The 24,438-nt window shown below is 44.4% G+C and overlaps 1 protein-coding gene across 1 annotated transcript in view; it reads right to left on the reverse strand.

Annotated features, from left to right (window-relative positions):
- Chn2 (chimerin 2) overlaps window positions 1-24,169 on the reverse strand; it is a 270,333-nt gene extending 246,164 nt beyond the window's left edge. The window contains exon 1 of the mRNA XM_028758343.1: window positions 23,952-24,169. Within this exon, the coding sequence (XP_028614176.1) occupies window positions 23,952-24,000 (49 nt within the window). The 5' untranslated portion in view covers window positions 24,001-24,169. The remainder of the gene's footprint in view (window positions 1-23,951) is intronic.
- Window positions 24,170-24,438: the final 269 nt, after the last annotated feature.

Genomic DNA, 24,438 nt, shown 5'->3' on the forward strand with positions numbered 1-24,438 from the left:
ATGTATGCCCATGAAGAGACCAGGGGACATTGTATGTCTTCCTCTGTCTTTCTCCACCTTTGTTTCTGAGACAGGGTCTCACAGTGAATTTGAAGCTCACTGTTTTGGCTACAGTGTTTCCCAGTCTCCTAGAGGTTACACCCAGGTGACTGAGCAGCCACAGGATGAGGGCTGAGAATGAGAAGAGGGAATGCCACAATCCCGAATGAAACAAAAATCTCCCAGGGTCCTTCAGAATTTACAATGAACTCCAATCAATTGTTTTCCTTGAGCTGTCTTCTGAACTCAAGATGAGTTACAACTCTAGTGAAGTCCACTTTTGTTAATATCTGAACTCTATGGGGCAATTTCATCTTTTAAACAAAGTTAACAGTTCCTCATTAAACAGCCAATGCAGTAGCATGCTAAGCCACCTAGGCTGCCCCAATTAAACTGCTTTCCTGTCTCCAGGAAGAGGCTTCCACCTCCGTGCTCAGAGCCCTTCCTTCCCACTCAACTAAATCCAGCCTTCCAGCCTAACGCCCAGGGATGGTGCTGAGATGGTATGTTATCACACACATATCTTTTATTTAGGCACCCTCTGAAGCAGGCACACACTCAAAAGGAAATTACTTATTTGCTCCCAGCAACTAAAGGATGAGCCAGAATTAAAAACAGTAATCCCAAAAGACTTTGGGACCTTAAACACATCCTGTAACCTACCTCCCAACTAAATATTTACCCTCAAATAAAAAGCATTGTTGGGGACCCTTTCATCTGGAAGATTAAGCTTCTACTTTAGAGATCTGATATATCACAAATTTCAAGGCTGTTTCAGACATCGCCAGAGCCAAGGGTGTGTGTTCCCTTGGCCTTCCCAGTCTACTGCAATTATCAAAGGTCACAATTTAAGGTTCGTTTTCGATATATATGAAGGACTATAAAGAGCACATGAGTAGTTTCCAGATAGACGGGGCTCTCTGGGAAGGACTGCCTTGTGTGCACACTGCTAGTTAAAAATATGCTGAGCCTCTGCAATTCCTGTGCTGGGGAAAGGGCGAGCACTAGGTCAGATAACTACTGTGGTTTGCTCTTTGCAAGACACAGCCAGAGATGATATAAAAATAATTATATGCACAAACCAGATTTTTCCAAACTGCTTATTCAGTTTCTAGGTCAGTATAGCTGGACAAATCCTCTGGAAGTTAAGGTTCATAGCTGACCATGAATGGTTCGTTTGCTTATATTTCTTCTGGGTACTTCAACATCTATTTACATGAGATTTAGTCCCCATTCTCTGGAAACCTTTACTCCTAATAAGGACAGTAAAGTTAGAGGACATCAAAGCCGTGCTCCCGAAGAATTTGAACAGCAGCTTCATTACTATGTAATTAAAACTTCAAGCTTTATACACAGCCTGACACTGAACGGCTTGGGACTCACTCTATCACAAGTAACAGGATGTATTGTTTTCGTGAGTATAAGCCGCTCTGTAGAACACAGTGATTTCCCTTCTCGACAGCTTAACCAATGCTTGATCATTTGTATTTTTTAAGGGTATTAATTTTCCTTTACAGAAGGAAATCTGATTCATAAGTCAGATCATTTGTGGGTGCTAGTCTATATTAACAGTTTCAGAAATGTGAATCATCGCCTATCCTAAACCAACACACACTTAACCCTTGCTCACCGAGAAGTTCACTGCTCGGGAAGAGGAGAGCCCAAGCACACTGGAAGCACAGAGGGGGATGCGGAAAATCGTTTGCCAGAGATAAACGAAGAGATAGCAACAAACAAACAAACAAACAAACAAACAAATGTGATTTCATAACGGATTTAAAGAATCCCACAACAAGACAAGAGATGTTTTAGGAGACGTGGTCAGTGGATTAAAAATGGATGCATCTCGGGGGAAGGGGAGGGGGCGCGGCCTCTTGGCGGGTTTCCAAGCTCATCAATTATCTCATTCCTGGTGGGATTTCCACCCACCCCTGTGTATGCCACCAATTTCCCCAATCCAAATTGTCTTTTCCTTTCTCTCAGATATACTGCAGAGTCTTTGTGTCTCTGGAAATTAATCACTATTTGAGAGATTAATTGGAATTTTAAAGTTATTAATTGTAATTTCCTCTTCATCTGGCCTTTTTTTTTTTTAATTTTAAGGGAATCTACAAGGACTCCTGTAGCAGCCAAAATGTATATTAGAGAGGGGAGAAGGAAGGACCCCTCTCTGAGTTGTTTGACTGGACCTTGTCAGTAAATACGCATAGAGAGTTATTAGACTTAGCTATAACCCTTACCTGAGGAGTAAAGAAGAAACGGTTTACATACTAAGATTGTATATAACTATTACCATTTGCACTCTCAACTACCTTGAATTCAAAGCAAATCAGTTAAAGAAGAGACATCAATTATTTAAAAGGTAAAGAAAGACAGTACCTAAAACTTTGCACATAGACTATATTTATTTGAAGTTTTATTTCCTTTGGGAGTAGAATCCTTGGCCGGATGCCACAAAGATCGATGTATGCACACACACAAAACACATAGCTTTATCTTGTGTGTATGAATATTTTGCTCGTGTGTGTGTGTGTGTAAGTGTGTGTGTGTATTGCCCTCCAAGGTCAGAAAAGTGTGTCAGATTCCCTGGAACTGGAGTTTCCAACAGTTATGAGACTCCAAGTGAGTGGTGGGAATTGAGCCTGGGTCCTCTCCAAGAGCAACAAGTGCACTTAACCTCTGAGCCAACTCTCAAGCCCAGCAATAAGTATTTTTAATCATAAGTAAATGTCTCAAGACACAATGTAAACATTGGATTGTAACTTGGAGGAAGGAAAAACCTTGGGAGACAGATTTAGAGGTACATGCTGATTTTAACAAAGCATTCTTTATGACAGGGAACTTCAGGCATGGGTCCAGGCTGAAACAGTCCCTTAATTCAGACATCTAGGATGAGTCTCCAAACGGTGACATTTACACAGACAATGATCAATTGTAAGTGTCCTATCTAAGTTGAGTAAGTACCTCTGCCAGGGAAAGTGGAGGAATCGGCCAGCTTTCCCTTGTGGCCTGTGTGTCTTTAAACTAGAGACCACGCCTGTGTCACCTTGTGTACAAGTCTCTAGGTAAAATGTCTGCTGGTGTCTGTGAGCAGATGTGGAAGCCACAAAAGCCACAGAAACTGGGGCAAACTCAGAACCATCAGTGGATACCATCAATGGATAATCTCCAAAGCTCTCTGAAGTGTGGCAAAGCCCACTGTCACGTCCATGCTTTGGGTTGTGAACTTTTTCAGTGAAGTTAATGTCTTCATGCATTCATTCTTTCTTTTACTTAATTTTTTTTTTTGCAAAGAGCTCACGATATAGTAGTCTTTCTTCTAGTAGCTGTGAACCCAGAGTCCCTTCCTTTACAGAGAGATAGTCAATTTGAAACACTCTGACTAAGGTGTTACAGGTGAGCTGCTGCAGATTTCTTTTGTCCCCAGAGTCAAGCTAGGCTGTTTCTCAATGTATATGAAAGAGAGGACATGAAAAGGAAGAGAAGAGAAAAGTTGAGGAGAGAAAGATCCACCCCTTGCCAACTTCCTGATAATTTTTATAGTTAAGGTATTTGAGAAATTAATAAGGGATAGTAAATTGTAAATTATCATGTAGCATACACTTAACTGTAGGAAGATTCATTTCTCTCTCTCTCTCTTTCTGAAATTATAACTACTAACTATACACAGATGTCACCATGCTTTTAGCAATGTAACCCTACCAAGCTAGTCTCTGCCCAAGCCCTTTGTTTGTGATGAACGGGACAGATACAAGATAAGTATACCTGCCTGACAGACATGTAAGATCATGGAATAGAAGAGAATTCTGTAAGAGCTGGGATGAACAGGGAAGCTCTTGTCGTAGGTGATGCCAACTGAGAAAGCCTCCCCATCCTAGGAGAGATGAGGTTTCCTAGAAACGCCTGCTAATGTTGCAGCATCTGGCCAAAAGGAAGTGGTAGGCCAGGAGGCCAAGGGAGAGGTTCCTCCAATGTCCACACAGGACAGGAAGCAAGGCATTAACAAAAATCTGACGACATCTGGGTGCCAGGAAACGTGCTAAGTCACTGGGCACTACAAAGATGAACAAGACCAATGTTTTCCAGATTAGTCAAGAGCCATGGGACAGGAAGCTGTATTTGAGCGTAACTAAAAGCACAAAGGGGGCAGGAGTGACCTGATGATGTACTTGGGGTGAGAAGAGAAAGCATTTATCCTTCAAGGAAGCACTGAGAAACACTACCTCCTGAGCCAGAGGGAGGAAAACACCACCTCAGCTTCCCTCCACAAAGGTCACCTGTTTCTCACGACAGACAAATGAAAAAAGACCCTGCTGGTCAGACTTCTTGTGAGTGTGCACACAGGTTACAATAACAATCCTAACCATGCATTCTCCTCTCTCCTCTCCCTCCCTCCAACACTAAAGCTTAGTGTCTTTATGTCAGAATATGTGAAAATGCTCCACACCCCCCAAAAAAAAGTTACTTAAAATATGAACTGATAAAAGTCCGTTAAATATGTATGAAAAATGAAAACTTTAAGTGACAACCCAATAAAATAATGCTATTTAGTGTGTTTAGTGTAATGAAGTTCAAATAGAAACAAAAGTGCTTTGAAAACTAAGATTATATGATGCCGTGTGTACCACATCCATGCTGTAAGCAAGCAAACTACATCTACATGTTGTTGGGGTTCACACCCAATTTATGATGTTTCTAAAATGCCAGCCACCACCCTGAAGTGGATTATGACATCAAATTGGGGGCCCTGAACTAATTTCTTCAGTACTTTGAGAATGAATGCTGTACAATGAGTTTTGATCATATTCACCATCCCCCACCCCAACTCTTCCCAGATCTACCCCTCTTACTTCCATGGGTTTTTGTCTCTTATCCCCCATCAAGGTCAATTTGTGCTGTCTAAATGGTCTTGATGTGTGGCCTTCCACTGCGTGGTGCCTGCCTTACCAGGGGCTACACTCTGAAGACAGAAAACTGACCCTTCCTTTCCCAGCAGCCAACAACTAGCTTTTAAATGAATGAATACTAATATGACAGGAAAAGCAACAGCAGAACATTTTGTGCTATAAAAGCATTTTCACAGGTGTGGACACACACATGTGTACACATGCACACATACACATGCACGATGTGTTAGGCTACAGAAGCCTAAGGCCGCTCATGGCACACTCCTCTAGAACTGTCATACTCGTCCTAGAAACCAAATTCCTACGAGACCCGCTATGATCTGTCTCCGTCCTGCTCAGTTCCATCGCCCTGCACCCCACACTGCTGGCATTGCTCCTGTTCCTGCCACACTTCAGGTGCAGTCTCCCATGAGCGTCAGCGCCCGCTCCTCCAAGCCTGGTATAGCTCTTCCTCTACAGTATGCACTAAGGTTCCCTCATTTTTCAAACGTTATCTCCTCAGAAAAGACTCGCCCAATCACATGTTTCAAAATTCAGAGCCCCCGCCCCCAGCCTTCCCTATTCACCTCTCTGATTTACCCCCCCATGGACTTACCACCTTCTAATTATATATTTTATATGTAGTATAATTATATAGAGATGTATAGATAGCCTATACTGTTCCTTCTGTTTACTCTCTGCCTTTAAATCCCCAGGAGGTTCAGAACATTTGCCTGTTTGATCCAGCAGTATAATCTCCAGTACCTAGAACACACTATGCATTTGTGCCAGTGAATGTGTGCACTAGACTGTGGTGTAAAATATGTGTGTCGGCATAGGTCACATAGACAGTGTCTTGGAGCACACTTGAGGTGGCTCTGAGATGCTCAACATGAAGGATGAAAAGTGGGTGTGGCATACACACCCAAGAGCCCCCTCACAACTCACAACTAGGTGCTGCCTAGGTCTGAAGCATGGGGGTTGGGTGGCTGGAAGTAGAAACAGTACTACTCCCTTGAGCAGCCAGCACGGCATCACAAATCGGCGAGAGGAAATATGCAGTCAGAAAAAAATCATAAAAATTTCAAGACCTGCTCAGAGGATCTGGCCTGACCTAATCACTTCACCGAAGAGCATCCAAGCTACAAAGTGGTACTGTCATCTGCCTCGGGGCACACGAAAAGTAAACGCTGAGCTAAAACTAGCGGAGACTACAGTCATGTGACTCTCCACCTAGAGACGTTCACTCAGCTGGGCCTGCCCTAAAAATGAGGAACAGGGACAGGGGCTCCCTGCAAGCTTTCTGCCAGTCCTCTTTGCTTTAAAAGTCACCTGAAAAAAGCCTTTGTGCAGTTGGGTGCCAATCACCTCTTCTGGGAGAGCTTGCGAGAATCTCTATTTTAAAAACAAAGAGTTGCTAATGATCATCATTTCTCATAAATGAAAGCCTTTAAAAAAAAAAAAGCCCTTGCCATAGCAACCGGGGGAGGTTGACTCATCTACTATTATCCCAGGATGTTCTAATAATACAGTCCCAGTGTATATCAGGCCCAGGGTGCAAGTCTGTCAAGAATCAAAACTTTTAACCCTCACAGTTCCATCTTTCATTAGAAGTGAAGGATCTGACCAGGTTCCTCATCAACGGGTCTGTGTTTTCCAGAGTCATGGGCTAAGTGGTATACCACAAAGCATTAACAAGAAAACAGTAGTTCAGTGGAAGTATAGACCTGTAGAGTACTGTAGGAGGAGCTAAGGTGGGAGGAGTTAGGAGAGGAAGAGGAGAAGGAAGAGGAGGAGCTAGGGAGAGCAGAGATGTAGGAGGATGAAGAGCCACTCAGTTATGGAGAGCAGTAACAGGTAACAACTATTATTTAGGTTAGCTAACTGGGAAACCACTCCAATTGTATGGGCATATTGTTATTGAGCATTACCAAACATATATAGACTTTGATTAATATTTAAGCATTAGAGTCTCATTTTCCTACTGGGCCCGCATGGATGGCGGATGGTCTGGGCAGTGCCCAGCCTGGCGGAGACAGCGTGGAAGATTGACAGAGCCATCGCCCACGCTGGCATCTCGTGGGTGGCAGGGCTGGTGTTTCTGGCGGGCCGCTTCTAGCTGAGGCACAGACGTGGTCTCTGACTGAGCAGACAGCCTGAGCTGAGCAGGAGCGGTACGCCTGCCTTCCCTCGTGGCCGCAGGCCTAGGCTAGTCGGGAACATGGCGGCTGATTGAGAAACGTCAGATTGAATGCCACCAATTTAAAATACTACTTCAACATAGTACAAAGCAGTTTCTCAGGCAGTGACATTAACACCGAGTACATGGCTGCAGCTACTTCATCCTCAGCTAAGCGATGACAAGCTCTCTCCTCTGACCCCAAGAAGCCATTAGAACTTTGTCTCTGAGATGCTTGTCAAAGACTTCTTGGTCCCCACTTTCTTAACAGAACCCTTTTCTGTCTGGCCCTTCTGAAGATGCTGGCCCATTAGAGGTTTTAACTGGATGAAGAGCACCCTGCTTCCTTGACTAGGATAGGTTTACAGCCAAGCATGTGACAACACTGTAGCTAATGAGGAAAGGGAACATCTGTGGTAGGGACCAATGCTTGAGAAGGTTTTCTTATTTTCCACAGAGCCAGGATTGGGGGGTGGGGCATATAGATATGATTTCAAGACTGCTGTCATCTTAACACTAGAGTGAGGCTAAAGAAAAAGCTCACCCGTGAGGAAGAGAGAAGCCGATCCTACAGGAGGTAACAGTGCACAGAACTGCATGGTATGTGAGGTGTTCTATCTCATATGATGGACTCTTGCACCCTGGTCAGGAAGAAGGGCGTTGTTTTCCTGAGAAGACCTTGGACCAGGAGTGAGCAGCAGGTCCCAGGATTCTTTTGTTAGAGAGAACTCAGCATGTGGCTTAGGAAGGAGAAGGACCTATGGGGTGAGGTGTCAGGGCAGCTGCAGAGGCCAGCACAGAGCAGTGCATTTTGTCACATGTATGCTGCTGTCCTAGGGGATTCAGAGACGACAGCCAGATTCCACCCTGAGGAGAACACAGAACAGCACCATCTATCCCATGCTCACTTCCGTTTCTGGATGCCAGGAACACACTCCCACGAGACCTTAAAAGAAGAACCGACAAAGATGTTCAAGTCCAGCCCCAGATACTGTCGTTGACACCCGAGTCCTCACCTCCATCAGCTCCAGAGTACAGCCATCACTCTGACCAACTGAAGGTGTCCACAGCAAAGGCAAGAGGAGAGCTTCTCTGCATGTGAGCCACTACTGGGAAGCAGCAGGCATCTGAAAGATGCTCTGTATTAGTCGGAGCCAGTCCTATAAACTGTGCGACTCTAGAAAGGCTCCTGTTTGTGCTGATTCATATTTTAGATGCGACTGGATCAAACACAGTTTTCTTGGCTTGTTCGGGATAAAAGCCAACGCTATCAGAACATCCAAGAAAGCTATTCCTCTGCAACATTTCACTCTTTCTAAGAAACTGTTTATGCTGTGATACTGTGATCTTACATGATCAAAGGGTGCCAGCCCTTTGATGAGAATAACAAAAGAGGCAGCTGAAGATATCCTTACGAACATCTGCACAGACAAGAAGATATGCTTGGGAATGTCTATCCAGACAGCCTTCTTGGGACAGCAGGTGCAGCAGGTGCATACCTGTATTAGTAACCAGGCTATCAATGGCACGGGGGATATACAAAGCTCTGGTGTCCAGCAATTGGAAAGCTGGGAAAGTCTAATTAACTAGTCATGAAAAAATATGTTAACTGCTTGTCTAACAGTAGGGAAAGATCTCTTGTTTTCCTCATTCTTAATGGGAGGGAGAATGCCCTTGTCATTTAGGGACACCAGAAGAAGAGGGAGGCATTTATCCAGCGGAGGCTGAGTGACCAAGCTCCATGGCCTAGTCTCGGGGGATGAGCAACTGGCTAGAGAAAAAAAAATGAATGTGGAAATAAATGGGATTATAAGGCCTCAGAGTGGCCTATAATTTGAAATGTCAGCTACTCAAGAGAGTGAGACAAAATTGCAAGCTCATGGTCAGTCTGGACAACTTGGTGACACGTAATCTCAAAATGAAAGTTAAAAAAATAACAGTTCAGTGGTAGAGTGAATGCCTAGGATGTAGGAGGGCCCAAGCTGGATCCCAGTACCACAAGGAAGAGGGTGAGGGGAGGAGGGAGGGAAGCAGGGAGGAGAAAAAGGGAGCAGGAATGGGAGGAAGGAAGGAGGGAAGGGAGGAAAGAAGGAAGGAAGGAAGGAAGGGAGAGAGGAAGGAAGGAAGGAAAATAGGAAAGAAGGAAGGAAGAAAGGGAGGGAGGAAGGAAGGAAAATAGTAAAGAAGGAAGGAAGGAAGGCAGGAATGAAGGAAGGAAGGGAGGGAGGAAGGAAGAAAGGAAGGAAGAAAGGAAGGAAAATAGGAAAGAAGGAAAGAAGAAAGGGAGGGAGGGAGAAAGGAAGGAAGAAAACTAGGAAAGAAGGAAGGAAGGCAGGAAGGAAGGAAGGAAAGAAGAAAGGAAGGAAGGAAGGAAGGAAGGAAGGAAGGAAGGAAGGAAGGAGCACCATTGTGAGACATGTACATAATGAATGATGTGGGATTAAATGCCTCCTGTGGTCACTAGCATCCTGTCCAGAACAGATTTATCCTGTGGATATTTTTCTATAGGCTTACCTTGTGAACATTTTTTTCCTTCTTGTTTTGTTGTTGTTTTGGTTTGGGCTTGTTATTGTTGTTTTTTTGACACAGGATCTCCTTTGTAGACCAGGCTGATCTTGAACTCACAAAGATGCACCAGGCTGTGCCTCCCAAGTGCTGGGATTAAAAGAATGTACCACCATAGCTGGCTCTCAGTTTTATTCTACTAATTTTTGGCATTTAAAAAGTGATGGCTTTAACGGGATGAACAGATACTACACAATTCATCTGCTAAAAAAAAAAAAATGCAAAATTTAATGACTTTCCCAGTATTCTCAGACATCGGCAACCATTACCACAGTCAAATTTAGAAACTTTCAGTGTCCCAAAAGGCAACTCGTATCTATTAGAAGGGGCTCACGTCACCCCCCCCACAATGTTCAGGAACAAGGAGTCTCCTTCCGAGTCTATGATTTTTCTCTCCTGAATGTCTTGTATCAGCGGCTTCAAACAGTGTGTAGTCTTCTGTGAACGGCTTCGTTCACTTACCACGACGTTTCTCAGGCTCATCTTGCAGCAAGTAAATTACATCTCCATATTTACATTTCCTAAGTGTCCACTATTCACTGCTACAATGGAAACTGCAAATCAAGTTATGGAGTCCTGGTTCAGAAAAGACGGCTTGAATTGGTTGGGAGTCTGTCTATCAATACAAAATACTACTTTGTACCTTACTAGCTACATTTGTATATTATGAATTTAAAGAAAACTAATTCTCTGAAAACCACTGAAGCGTGAGCCAACGCGAAAGGGTAGCGAGTCCCTTATGCAACTGGCTCATGCCATGACAGACTGCCTGACATATAAATATTCATGCTCCTCACGGCAGACACTACTCAAAACTTCAGCTCTAGCACTCAAAAAACAAACATAAAAATTCAGAGTTGTGAACTTTATCAGGAGGGACCAGAAGAAGACAGAGAAAGGAGGGAGAATCCTGGGAAGACGGAGGAGAGAGAGTGCTCCTAAGTTGTGTGGTGACTTCCTGGCCTTGGTGTGATATACATCACAACATGCAGGTCTATTGGAAAAATTCTTTTGCACATAGACAGTTCTCTAGGGAGAATTTTTGACTTTATGAGGCTATGAAAGTGATGGGCATCAGGAGACTATACTTCAAATTTTTATATTTTTCCTGTGAGGAAGATAGTCTCCATCAATGTTGGGCATCAAGCAACAACTTCTCATTAGTCATGTGATCACAGTATGGAGGCAAGCAGCAGCATCTCAGACATCTGATCACAGGATGGAGGCAGGCAGTAGCATTAATCATGTGATCACAGGATGGAAGCAGGGCATCATCTCAGTCATGTGATCACAGGATAGAGGCAGGCAGCAGCAGCAGCAGCAGCAGCAGCCATGTGATCACAGGATGGAGTCCTGCAGAAACCAGAACTACAGTATGTTGTGTTGCTAAGCTCTGATACTCGGGTAGGTTAGATGTATCCCATGTGTGGTAGTCACAATGGCCCTCATAGGCTCTTAAGGTTGGCACTGTTAGGAGGTATGGCCTTGTTGGAGGAAGTGTGTCACTGGGGGGTGGGCTTTGAGGTTTCAGAAGCTCAAACAAGGCCTAGTATTCTCTCTTCCTGCTGCCTGAGGATCCAGATGTAGAACTCCGTGCTCCTGGGCCCCTTCTCCAGCACCATGTCTGCCTGCATGTTGTCATGCTTCCTGCCATGATGACAGTGGACTGAACCTCTGAACTATTTATAAGCAAGCCCCAGTTTAATGTTTTCCTTTATAAAAGTTGCTTTGGCTGTGGTGTCTCTTCACAGCAATGGAAATCCTAACTAAGACTTCATACTTTCACAATTTACAATATTTCACATTTGCAATGTGCTTATTTGGATGCAACCCATCTTAAATTGAGGACAATCCGCACTGCACATTACATAGAAGTTAATTTTAAAAAGAAGGAGGAGGAGGAGGAGGAGGAGGAGGAGGAGGAGGAGGAGGAGGAGGAGGAAGAGAAGCCGTCAGTCTTCTATATAGGAAAGGATAAACAGTAGCAACCTTTAGAACTCCCGTAGAATGATCTAAGTTAATTTCAAATGGCACTGGCAATGCTGAGTGCACACTGCCTGACTTGATTCTGTTTCGTGCCAAAAATCTGAAAGCCTGTTGAAGAGCTGGTCTGTGAATTAAGAAAAGGTGTGCACAGACAGCAAGCAGCCCCTGAGCTGAGTGATTCCTCCTCACCCCGAGAAGAGAACCCACAAAGCCTCAACATGTGAAGATCTTGAGAGCAGAGATTTGAAATTTTTTCCCCATGAATTTTCAAGTCTCTTTCAGAGACGCTTACAGATTCGGTTCTCCTAGTCTTAGCAGGCCATTTTTACAGACAAGACACTGGAAACCAGGGCAGTCCATGTTAACAGAGCCCACTGCTACTAGTAAAACCTTATCAACAGTGTGAGGTTCAAATGCACCTGCCTTTGTGTACAAACCCTAAGAACTGGATGTTAGGAACCAGGTTCAGAGAGTTCACTCTAAAGCCTAGGAGAGAAGAGCTATGTGCTGCGTGGAACAAATGGATGAGATTCATTACTATGAAGAAATGTAGTTTAAACTCCAGATGGGAGTCAGACACATCTCCGGGAGCCTCTGAGTGACAGATTTACACTCAGCTATTCACGAAAGGGAGATGCTGCAGGGCATCTCCTCCCAGAAAGGCTGCTGTGCATTTTTTTACAAAACACTCTGCCAGCATAGTGCAACGCAAAGCTAAATACAGACTACTCATCAGCAAGTTTCTTAAGGCAAGTGGCATTCAAACTTCATTACGCCTTACGTGTGTGCTTGTCTAGCTAGCGCTTGCTATGGTTGTTCCCAGTCATAATCTGATATCAATTATGTCAGCAGACTTTACAAAGTCCCTGTCTGTTGTTGGTCCCCCCGCCCCCCTCCCCCCCCCCCCCTCAGAAGAAGAATTTACATTTGAGGGGAAACAAGGCCTGTAGCTGAGTTTGGCTGTGGCAAAGCAGCATAGGCCCCTTGTGTAGCCAAAGTTCAGCCCAAGGGCATAGCAATGTCATTTGTAGGAAATGAACTTTCTTGGTGGTTGTGTAGCTCCAACCCTAGACATTGATCCCAAGGGAGGAGGCAGAAAGGGTAATGGATATAAGCCAAGGAGGTCCCCAAGCAGAAGCTCACAAGTCGAAGGGCACGTGCTCCTGGGAGCCACTACACTGCCCTTTGCATATGCAAACCAGCAAACAATAAACACGCTTTAATGTTTCCAGTGCTGTCTGTGGGGGCAAGCACTGTAAAGCAAAATGGCTAACTTTTCTATAATAAAGTGAATTTGAATGAGCAACTTAAATCAATATTAGGCGGTGGTATTATGTGTATTAATATCTACATATCATTAGCATAATCCCAAGTGAATTTTTTCATTACTAAAAGTAATGCTAGGCTTGACTTTTCATTTCCTTTGGTATTAACTTATATGCAATATAAATTTGGTTAGAAATAACTTTTGTTTGAAAGCTGATCTACTTCAGCTCTCTGTGTAGACATAGACGGACACACAGATTGTGTGTGTATGTGTGTGTGTGTGCATGCGTGCGTGCATGCATGCACACACACACACATACAGATTGACAGCAGGATGTCTCGGTCCAGAGAGTATCAGAGGAGTGTTTTGCACACAAGCAGAGAGAGATGGGCCCCTTCAGAACACTGAAGACTTTCTTTGAAAGAGTTACACAAAACTAACACATAGATGTGTAAAATCTGGATTTCAGCGACTCTAAAACAAAACAATAGAAAACGCAAACCCCCGAAAAACAAACAAAAAAAAAAAGAAAAGAAAAACCCTTCTATGCAAGAATCTAATGAATGCCCCAATCTGCTCTCTGTATGGCACTTTAATTCAAAACCTATGTACAGATTCAAGATAACTAATGATGCCTTTAAGTCTGGGGCTAAAATCAGGACCTCAGAATATGGGCTCAGTTGTCTTAACGGACAGAAGGTCACTTCTGGAAAGCATACAGTGGGAGACACTGGGCGTGCATCAGTAGGCTGTGCCTGGCAGTCTCTGTGGCAAAGGCTAGAGCAGGCTTGCTCGCTGGAGCCACCCAGACCTGTTCTGTCTGCTGCGGAGATATCGTGAGCCATGAGTGCAATAGTAAATACCCTAGGAGTCATACTAACAGTTTAAAATCAAGCAAATTTAATTTTAAAGTACATTTTATTATCTAACTACTATAATCTCAATATATATTTAATATTTTTAAAGGTTAATAAGTTAATTCTCATTTGTTACTGTTATACTGTCTTTAAACATGTGTTGGTCAATTTTATGTTAACTTGACACAAGCTGGAGTCATTTGGAGTCTCAGTTGAGAAAATGCCTCTATATGATTAGCCTATAGAAGAAGCCTTCAAGGCACAACAGGACAGACGTACATATGAACTCACAGAGACTATGGCAGCATGCAGAAGACCTACACAGGTTCAAGTCTGATGGGATCCCAGCACAGACCATGGAAGTGGACACGGGATCCCACTCTCAACCAAGAAGCTATCTGCAACTGACACTGGCCAAGAGAAGACTGTTTTCTCCAATGGAGTGTCACTGAGATTATCAACTACAGGGCAAGCCCAATGCTTGTAGTAGTTGGCCAACACAAAATGAACTCAGTGATGGTTTTGTGAACTATTTTGTTTCATTTTGCTTTGCTTTGGCATATTTCAACTTAATTGGCCTTTTGTTTGTTTTGATTTTCAACTTTGTGAGTTTGTTTGGTTGTTTCTGTTTCTCAGGTTTTTTGTTTATTTTGTTGTGTGTTAACAAAGTTGAGTGGGTAGGGCGGCTGGAAGAAGCTGGGATGGGGGAGGAGAAATGATCAAAATATATTGTATGAAAGAGGCTGTTTTTAATTTAAAAAACTAAAAGATTGGCTCATAAAGCAAGCTTGCAAGGGATTTTCTTGATTAGTGATTGATGTGAGAGGGCCCAGCTCGCTGGAGGTGGTACCAACCGGGCAGGTGATCCCAGCTATATAAGAAAGCAGGCTAAGCAAGCTGTGAGGAAGAAGCCAGTAAGTAAGCAGCATCCCTTCATGGATTCCGCATCAGTTCCTGCCTCAGGTTCCCACCCTACATTCTTGCCCCAACTTCCTTCACTCACGGTGACCTGAAAGTTGTGAAATGAAATAAACCTTTTACTCCCCAGGATGCTTTTAGTCATCAATAATTCAGAGACTGGCCATAATTCAATGAGCTCCTAGCTACATGAAGCTTTCATATTGATCAGGGCAGATCTAGGTCTGAGAAGGAGACTCTTTTTTTTTTTTTTTTTTTTTTTAAAGTGTGGCATCTGTCACTAAGCAATTTTTTTTTTAAAGATTTATTTATTTATTACGTATGAATACACTGTAGCTGTCTTCAGACACACCAGAAGAGGGCATCAGATCTCATTACAGATGGTTGTGAGCCACCATGTGGTTGCTGGGATTTGAACTCAGGACCTCTGGAAGTGCAGTCAGCGCTCTTAACCACTGAGCCATCTCTCCAGCCCGAGAAGGAGACTCTTAAGGGCAAGCCTGCAACTCCTGCATGGTGGCAGATGCAGCAAGAGATTGACCCCTGAAGCCATGTCTTTTCTTCCTACTTCTTATCCTAACATGATCTCTGGGAGTCTATTCTTTAGAGATAAAACCATTTCAAGGAGAAACACCTTCCATTGCTAGCATGGCACCGTCTGAAACAATAAGGAAGCTCTGGGTTTCATTTCCTTGAAACAGCACAGTGAAACTATAAAGGTCAACTATAGGCACCACGAAACCAAGGAACCAGGCCTCCAACAAGAAGAGAATTGCGTAAGGTCACCTCCCCAGTGAGTCTGTGAATCATGGAGCCTAGAGCCAGGGAATGAACTCATGTCCGTAAAGAACGGGCTATGAACATCACAGTCTTCAGGTTATTGGTTTCAGAATCCAATGGTCTTTCTGACAGTTATTGAGACGTTAAAGACACAGTTCACCTTTCCACATCTGTTGTACCTGAAAGTAGTGACAGGCATTCAAGAAAAAAAAAAAAAAACCTTCCTCTACTGAGAAACTCTAATGCTCCTGTAGCCTGTCTGTAGGCCTTTCCTCCAAAGTATGTGAACTTAAAATTCCAAAAGCTAAACTGATTTAAAAAAAAAAAAAACCACTCAATTCCATTGCATTGCTGTGCAAGCGGGGCTGATATAGGAGGAGAACAACTCTAAGCAAATAATTTGCTGATGGGCAGGCTGCTCACAAGGCTTCCAGATAACATGGCCGGGATATACAGTCAGTAACCTCAGTCCACACAGTCACAGTTTTCCTATTTTCTTGATGATGCTTTAGAAGAGATACAATGGAGAGACCCAGACATTTCTAGTCATAGGCATTTTTTTCTTGGAGGATGAAATTAACACTCACTGTGAAATTTTTTTTTTTCCCAAAAAGAAATCAAGTTGCCAGTAAGGAAACAACAGACTCTTTTCGGTAAGAAACTTGAGTCAAATTTCAGGAGTAAAAGGAGATGAGGTCACAGGCATTTTAATTATCCGCTCCATCATCATCCCTTACCGGTCATTCCACGGGTCCCCTCAAAGTTAGGAAGAAACTGCTCTTTTTAAAAGTCAGTTTGCAAAATTAACTAGAAAACCTAAATCATAACGAGATGACATATGAAAGAATTCTCCGTCCTCAGCTGGTCCCCTTTCTTCCTGGGTCCTCTGTCTCAGAACTATGTACACCCATGTCATCCAAAAGAATTTCTCCCCACAATGTTTGGCCCAATCTAGTAGCCACTGAGGAGTGTGTTTTTGAGCATTCAGAAGTTCTAGAGGAGCTGAGGAACTGAATTCTTCGGACTGATGGCCACTCCAGTTAAAGCAGCTCTGTACAGCTGTAGCAGGTTGGACTTACTCAAGTATTGGTGTCTCCAGGACATGCAAAGCCCATCTGTAACACAGAGGTCTGCATGTCTTCCTTTTTGAAGTACCACATAATTGAGCAGAACATCATCCACGAAGCCAGACAGAAAAGAAAATCTTCACTAAATTCTCTACGGTTGATACTACGCTTTGGCTTGAGCCAGAAAGAATAGAGAGTTGGTGTGTGGACATTAGGATTCTGGAGAACAGTCAGCCCCATTGTGACCTCGCTGAGTTGGCCTGGACAGATAGTCCTGATTTCTCTGAACCTTGATCTTCACAGCTACCAAAGGTCAGGATCTGCTAAACAAACCCCAAGCTCCGCTGCACTCCAAACCTGCTCAGCCTAGCTCATATTTATTAGTGGACAAAGGAGGTTTAGACTCTGGTTGTTTTAGATTAAAAATTTATGTCGCTGATACCATATTGCAAAAGGGGTGAGGCTGGGTGACTGACAGGCCTACCTGTTGAAACAAGGCAATGTTGCAACTAAGTCATACCATGTGACTACATTCAGACAACAGCACCCACTATGCAGTGTGATTATGTGTGAGGAAGAAAGCTGGCTACTTGTATAAGGAGCTGGTGGCAGCTCTCACTGAGTCCCTAGCAAGAAGTACTCTGATAGGTCAATGGTCACACCCTAGGCCATCAGCCTCAGACCCCACTCTACCCTAATCTTCCCAACCCTTCCATCCCTTGGGGAGAGTAACAGACGTCTTTGGCACGGCATTGTTGATTGTCTGTGAGGCTAGTACAGTCCTGAGGATGGGTCCCTCTTGCCTAGTTGAAGAAACTCCTGTTAGTCACCTGGAGGCACACAATTGTGTTCTGTTCCACCCACCAACATGCACTGAGGCACAAGTGTCCACACTGATGCAAATCCATGTGAAAGATAGAAAGACTGTTTTCTCTTCCGCATGGCCCGTGGAAGATGCCCGGGAATTTAGATAAAGTTGAAGTCAAGGTAAATCAAATGTGGGATTTGTGAAAATATTTCCAAACAAAAATGACAAATATGTGGGAAAAGAAAGAAAAAGAAGGAAGAAAAGAAGAAAGGAAGGAAAGAAGACAGGCAGGCAGGCAGAGAAGGAAGGAGAGAAGCAAAAATGCATATGGGCTATATTAGAAGCTAGGAAATACAAACACACTCCTAAAGTGATGGGTAAATGTTATCAATCATTTGCTAAACTGATGCTAGGACTGCTTTTTCTTTCTTTGTACATATCTTGGCAGGAATACTAATCTTTTGGCAGGAAATTCTTTCCCCAAACATGCCAGTACAACACTGTACATCTTTTCCAACTAAATGTCCGGTTGTTGTTATCACTGTGGAGGAACAACAGGAGACCCTGCTGAGCAACAGATGGTCCTCAATAGAGGCTAACACGGAGGCCAGGCCCCAGGTAGCAGTTAAGAGTACACACTGTCCAGTTAGGTCATAAGCAGGCTGGCCTTGGAAAATGCTTGATGTTTCCATCCCTCAAAAGTTAAACAAAGGGCAAAGTCACCTACATAATTCAGGGGGCTATGTGGGGGAGGGGTACCTTGGCAAGACACATAAGTCAATATGGCCCCTGTTAAATATTAGAAAGCTGCATCCTCCTGGTTGTCTTCTGTTGCCATGACAAAATACTCTTGAGAGCCTTAAGAGTGGCAAGATTTATTTTGGCTCATGGTCTCGGAGGCCTCAACCTGTGGTCAGGTTTTGGGTCTGCCGTGGAGCAGAACCTCATGGCAGGGAACAGGTAGCTGAGGAGAATTGTTCATCTCCTGGTGGGAAGAGGGGAGAGAGACAGCCCTCAATTCAGTAGTCCCTGTCTCCCAAAAAGTCCCACAGTCTCCTAGCATCATCAGGGCTGGTAACCAGTCCATCAACCTGTGCCCTTTGGTCTTAGGATTAAATCCATAGCAAATATATTTGTTTAAGAAGATTGTCCTATTGGGTTCATCTGAGTCACTACAAGTGGGCAGTGGTGGTAATTAAGTTCACTCAGATGTGAAGAGACCGCCAGGAAAGCAAACAGACTTCATGGGACAGACTGCTTTTCCCCTCAGCGTTAATCTTAGTTTTGCAATTATTTAACAGTGATTTTTAACTCCAGTTTTTTTGTGTGTGCATGTGATTTAAAGTAAAACAGATAATCAACCCTTCCTGTTGACACCGATGATTGTGATTTTAGTTTCCAACTGAACAAGTTAGGTCTGGTTCTCCCAGCTCTATGCTCCCAGAAATAAGACTCAGACCCAAAATATATTTACACATACCTTGGCCATATAGCTAGCCTTTTTTCTGACTAGATCATAACTTAAAATAACCCACGTATTTTAATCTACATTCTGCCACGTGGCTGGTTACCTGCGCTCAGGTACCATGTTTCCACCTCCTTACTTCATCCTGGGAGAGTCTCCCATGCTTCACTCTCTCCCAGAATTCCTTCTGCCTCCTTGATGTCCTGCCTTCTATTTTACCCTTTCCTATAGGCCATAGGTCTTTTAATTGATAGGTGATGCAGCCATACAATACACAAGATATTCTCTTACAACCAGCAGGTATCACTCAAAAGCAAAGCAGTGTCTTCTCCGTGTAAGTGAATATTAAAGAAGAAAAGGTTGGGTCCAAAGACCCAAAAGGTTTCTCAGTGTGCAGGTTTGCCCCTGTCATGGTTCCCTGGTGGAATCGAGATCCATGCAGCCCCTAATTACACACTTGTTAGTGGTTCCCGGTGCCAAAGTCCAGGTGCTCCCTCTGCCTCTAGGAATGTAAGGCTTTCTGTGTGTGTCACTGGACACGCCCTCCCAGTAACAAGTGAGAAGCATTCCTGCTTCTAGGGTCAACACCAGTGTGTGACCAGAACACAGATTGCCTCCCTGTCTTCAACACTGCCCTGAAGAATCCACAAAAGTAAATACCCCACTCCGTTTAAGAATAGCATTTCACTTAAGGTTAAGATATTGTACACCAGGCTGATTTTTGCCTGTTTCCTGTTGTAAAAATGGTCAACTTCATTTTAATAATCTCATATGCTCATGTTTTCAAAACGTTAAGTTCTTATATGGGGGTCTCTTTAATATTTATTATTCTAACTTGTTTAGTTACTAGGAAATATCTCATTTGTTTACTACATTGTAATGAGCTGTGGTTTTTCCCCCCTTGATTGTGAAATCATCCATTTGGCAATCACATTACTAACATGCAAAAAAAAATTCTTATTTTAATTATAAAAGCAAATATGACCCATGATTATTACTAAGAAAACTTTTTCAAATCAGCCAGTTTATTTCTGGATGTAATCAAGTACACCTGGTCATATTAAAATCTTAAAGATACTGATTTCTGTGTGTTGGTGGGTGATTTAAAATCATAAAAGGAATCAAACCTTCTTGCCAGTGTAGATGAGTGTGAAATTTAATTATCAGTGGCCAACATTAAAACAGAGGCATGCCCATTCTTTTTACACGTAATTGAATCCTCCATAAGAAAATTCTGAAGAGTCCTCAGCAAATGTATTTTTAAGTTAATGCTAGCCTGATGACTTTGTTATGTGACACTTGGTAACAGGTGCAAGGACACACTTCAGTGATGTGGTTAAACAAAAGCAGGGAAGAGTATTCAAGTCAGAGAACCTGGAGCTTATGCTGAGCGAATTACCAGTTTCCCTCCATGCAAACACCAGCAAACGTCATTCTCTCGGCTGTTCCTCAGAGACAGGGTTAGAACACGCTGGGACCCTGAAGAAGCTGGCTGTTCCTTTACTAGTGCCCCAGTGACCTAGTGCCCCAATGACCAAGTTCATCCTTGACTCCAGGATCATTTCATCAAAGCCTCCAGGAAGGGTCCCACCCACCAGGAGAAAGGATCAATGCCTCAAGAAAAGCAAGGGAAAGTTACAGACTTATCCATCTCTAGGCCTGGGTCTAAATTCTCAGGCACCCTGAAATGCCTTTTTCTGCCTGCATTCTAGAACGCTTCTAACGAACCATCAATGTACAACACTTGTGTCAACCCGACAGGCCACTCCAGACTGAAGCAATCACTTCCTTGTCCTGCACACCCCTCTACAGAATGTGGTGTCTCACTGTAGGACACGGGCTATGAGATGCTGCTGATCTCTCCTGCTGCTTCTCAGGGAGACTCTTGAGTTATCTTTTCAATGCAAGCACTCAGAGTTAAGTCTGAAACCTGGACTGTGCTCAATAAATGTTTCTTTAATGGAGCTCAAACTCAAGATTAAATTCAGCATATGTACTGGCTGGTATCGTGTGTCAACTTGACACAAGCTAGAGTCATCAGAGAGGAAGGAGCCTCAGTTGAGAAAAATGCCTTCATGAGATCCAGCTATAAGGCATTTTCTCAATTAATGACTAATGGGGGGGAGGCCTGGCCCATTGTGGGTGGGGCCATCCCTTGGCTGGCAGTCCTAGGTTCTACAAGAAAGCAAGCTGAGCAAGCCATAGGGAGCAAGGCAGCAAATGGCACCCCTCGGGGTCTTTGCATTACATCAGCTCTTGCCTCCAGGTTCCTGCCCAGCTGAGTTTCTGCTCTGACTCCTTTGGTAAGGAACAACAGCAACCTGTAAGTGTAAGCCAAAGAATTCCTTCCTCCTCAACTTGCTTTTTGGTCATAGTGTTTTGTTGCAGCAATAGAGACCCTAAGATAGCATATGAGGGAAGAAACAGATTTTACGTGCACTGGGCGCTGAGTTTATTTCGGCACCTAAGGTTGAAGCCACTGGGCACCTTCATTTCATTCCTCAAAGAAGACTCTTGCAACATTTTTTAAAGATTTATTTGTGTGTGTGTGTGTTTGTGTGTGTGTGTGTGTGTAGGAGTCCCTATTGAGGCAAGAAGAGGGCATGCATCCCCTAAAGCTGGAGTTACAGGTTGTTGTGAGCCTTTTGGTATACCAAGGGTACTGGGGACTGAACTCGGGTCATCTGGGAAGAGCAGCAATCTCTCTTAACCACTGAGCCATCTCCCACTGAGCCATCTCTCCTCTATACCAAGCACTCTTCTGCATTAGACCTTGTGGTCAAAACTCAGCATACTGATTTAATGGGGGAAATTGAAGCTAGGAAAATTTTAAGTAACCCACCTCAAGACGCCTCACTGGTCGGCAGTGGAGCCAGAATTCAAATACAATGATCTCAGAAGTTTGAAGCTACAAAGAAAGCTAGAATTATCTCTCTTGCTAAGCCTTGAAGCCCAAGCCTGGCCCACAGTTGGCCCTTCCGCCTGGTGACTAATGGGTTCACAGAGTGCCCTACTTTCTCAGACTCTGGCCTTTGCCTGAGAGAACCCAGCTGCTCTGAGAAGCAGACTCTATTCTTTGCTGCTCAACACCTCTCACAGGTGTGAATTGCTTGTGTCCTCTGAATTATTCATTAGCCACACAATGGTAAGTGTGCTTTTTTTTTTTAAAAGAAGAACTATGATTCCATATTTTGCAAGACAAAGTGTCTGATGAATTGGTGAACTAAGCCATATAAGCCCACAGGTCAGGTTGATTTACATGAAATAGTAAATAGATTCATGTCCACTCTTTGCATTTCAGATTTCATGCAATTTCCCACAGTTTCCAACAGGATTAAAAAAAAAAAAAAGCCGGCAGTCCATAAAATAGCAGAGAAAGCCATTGTAAGCATGCCTCCCCTATCTGCAAAACAATTACCACCCTCTAAAGCTTATCCTGGCTTCTTTGAGCAGCAGAGTCTTTCCAGGGCCTAGTTAGGATTTTTCATCAGGCTTCTTAAGCTGAATCAAGATCCAGAATTTCAGATGCTGTAGCATCTGTATTCTTTTCCCCCTCAGTTCATCAAATGGGCAGGCTTTGGAGAGGGAGAAACATGTGCTAATAGGAAGCCAACATCTCTGCATTTCAAATTCAACGTTAGTCAACCAAAATGAATTGAAACGCAGCAGCAGTGGTTTGAGGGTACTAAAAATAAGCTTCGCATTTGCTGAGTTCTCAGAATTAAAACCACAGGCGGTCAACTTGTTGCTGTTCTTAATAAGAGCTGACTGCTCTGCCCACCAGTCCCTACTGCCAGCAGCTCAAACTACCGGACACCTAACAATGCTGTTTTTATTAGTTGGCAGCAGTCATTAAAGGAAGTGTCATTTCCCTGGGACTAAACCTGACCAAAAAAAAAAAAAAAAAAAGATAGCATGTAGCTTTCAAGGGAACACCTAGTGACTCTGGTCACAGTCACCTTGTGTCTAAGATTTGATTAGTTCCATATCCATAGCTGTGGCTCCTTTTTATGCCTGCCTTCCTGTCCAGTGCTTCGTCTCTTCTCCACTCAGAATTTAATTTTTGGAGAATAATAAAAAGAACCCGACAGACATCATGCAATAGTAATACACTGGACATTCCCACTAGGACTCTAAGACTGTTATCTTTGACCCTTGAGTTCTGTATACCATACCAAATGTTTTACCAGCCATCCCGTCAGGGTTTCTTATTAAAGTTTTCAGTGACCAAAGGGGGTAGTGGAACTGTACCTAATGCATCACTCTGATTAGAAACCTGTCATGTTCAGAAACCAGAGGGGCTGCCTCCATGGATTCTTATGCGTTCACCATTCATTATCAGTTTTTTTCTGTTCAATTAGACCTGCTGATCAACCATAGAAAAGCTTGAAAGCCCTTCTTTCACCCAGCCACATTTAACAGAGAAAAGAATTAGAATCCTTGAAAGTAAAATTACAGCGTAGGATAAGAACGTGTCTAGAGCCCCCACTACCCCCCTCCCGCACACACACATGCTCTCGTCTCACAGTCTCTCTGTCTCTGTCGCTGTCTCTCTCTGTCTACACACACACACACACACACACTCACACACACACTGTAAACATGCCAGGAGTCCGAGAGGCTGGGCTCGACCTCCATTCCACTACCCCACTTCAGTCAGAGGAGCAAGGCACATCATTTTCCTCCTGGCTGCTCTCTCAAACCCATACCCCAAGCGAGTCTCTCCAAGGAGCTAATTTCTGAAACAAACAAAGAAATCCGAGTCTGCAAGGAGCTAGGGTTTGCATCCTTCTTTGGCTCTGGGTATCTAGGGTGGCAGGAGCCAAGATAGACAGGTCCAGAGCCCAGCAGTACCCTCGCCTTCCCTGCGCCTTCTGCCCCTGTTCCAGCTGTGCAGAAAGTGCGAGGCTGCTGGCAGCTACTGCTCACCAGGAGCCCTAGACTCCTGGTCCGCACGCGTAGGACATCAAGGAATCCCATCTTTACGCTGTCACGAGTCAGACTCAGAGGTGCTGACCACCCTAACAAGTGTTCCAGGGACTCTCGTGTCCCGCGCCACGATCTCCTAGAGCCGGCGGGACGGCCACAGGTAGACATTCCATCCCAGAACGGGCGACCGCACGCTGAAACTCACCAGAGGACACGGAGGAGCCGGACAGACTGGAGTTGCTGGACGCTGCCATCTCGGCACCGTGCGTCACCGCTTGCTCAGTCCCGGTGCAGGCGGCGTCGCCGCTGCCCTCGGCCGGCCGCTCGCAGCCCGCGCGGCCCCCAGCCCATGGCAAAGTCCTGGGGACGCGCGGGAAGCACCGGCCTCCGGACTGTGCTTGCACTTCCTGCTCCGCCAGATGACGCGCTGCCGCCGCCGCTATTTATTCGTGCTCGCCGTCCCTCTCGGCGACTGGGCGCACTCCGCTGCGGGCGTCGGGGTGGCAGGGGCGCAGAGAGGCCGAGGCAGCCAGCCAGGAGGATGGGACCACCGCTCTCAGCGTCCCCGCTGTCCCTGCTGTCCTCGCTGTCTCCTCCGCGGGCTCGCTCCCTGAGTGGGACTGGAACCTGGGCGCCCCTCGGCTCCCGGCACTGACACTAGGGATCCCGCCTCCGCCACCGCACTTCGAGCG

The sequence above is a fragment of the Grammomys surdaster genome, unplaced genomic scaffold, assembly GCF_004785775.1.
Source record: "Grammomys surdaster isolate TR1022 unplaced genomic scaffold, NIH_TR_1.0 126197, whole genome shotgun sequence".
In the NCBI taxonomy this organism is placed as follows: Eukaryota; Metazoa; Chordata; class Mammalia; order Rodentia; family Muridae; genus Grammomys; species Grammomys surdaster.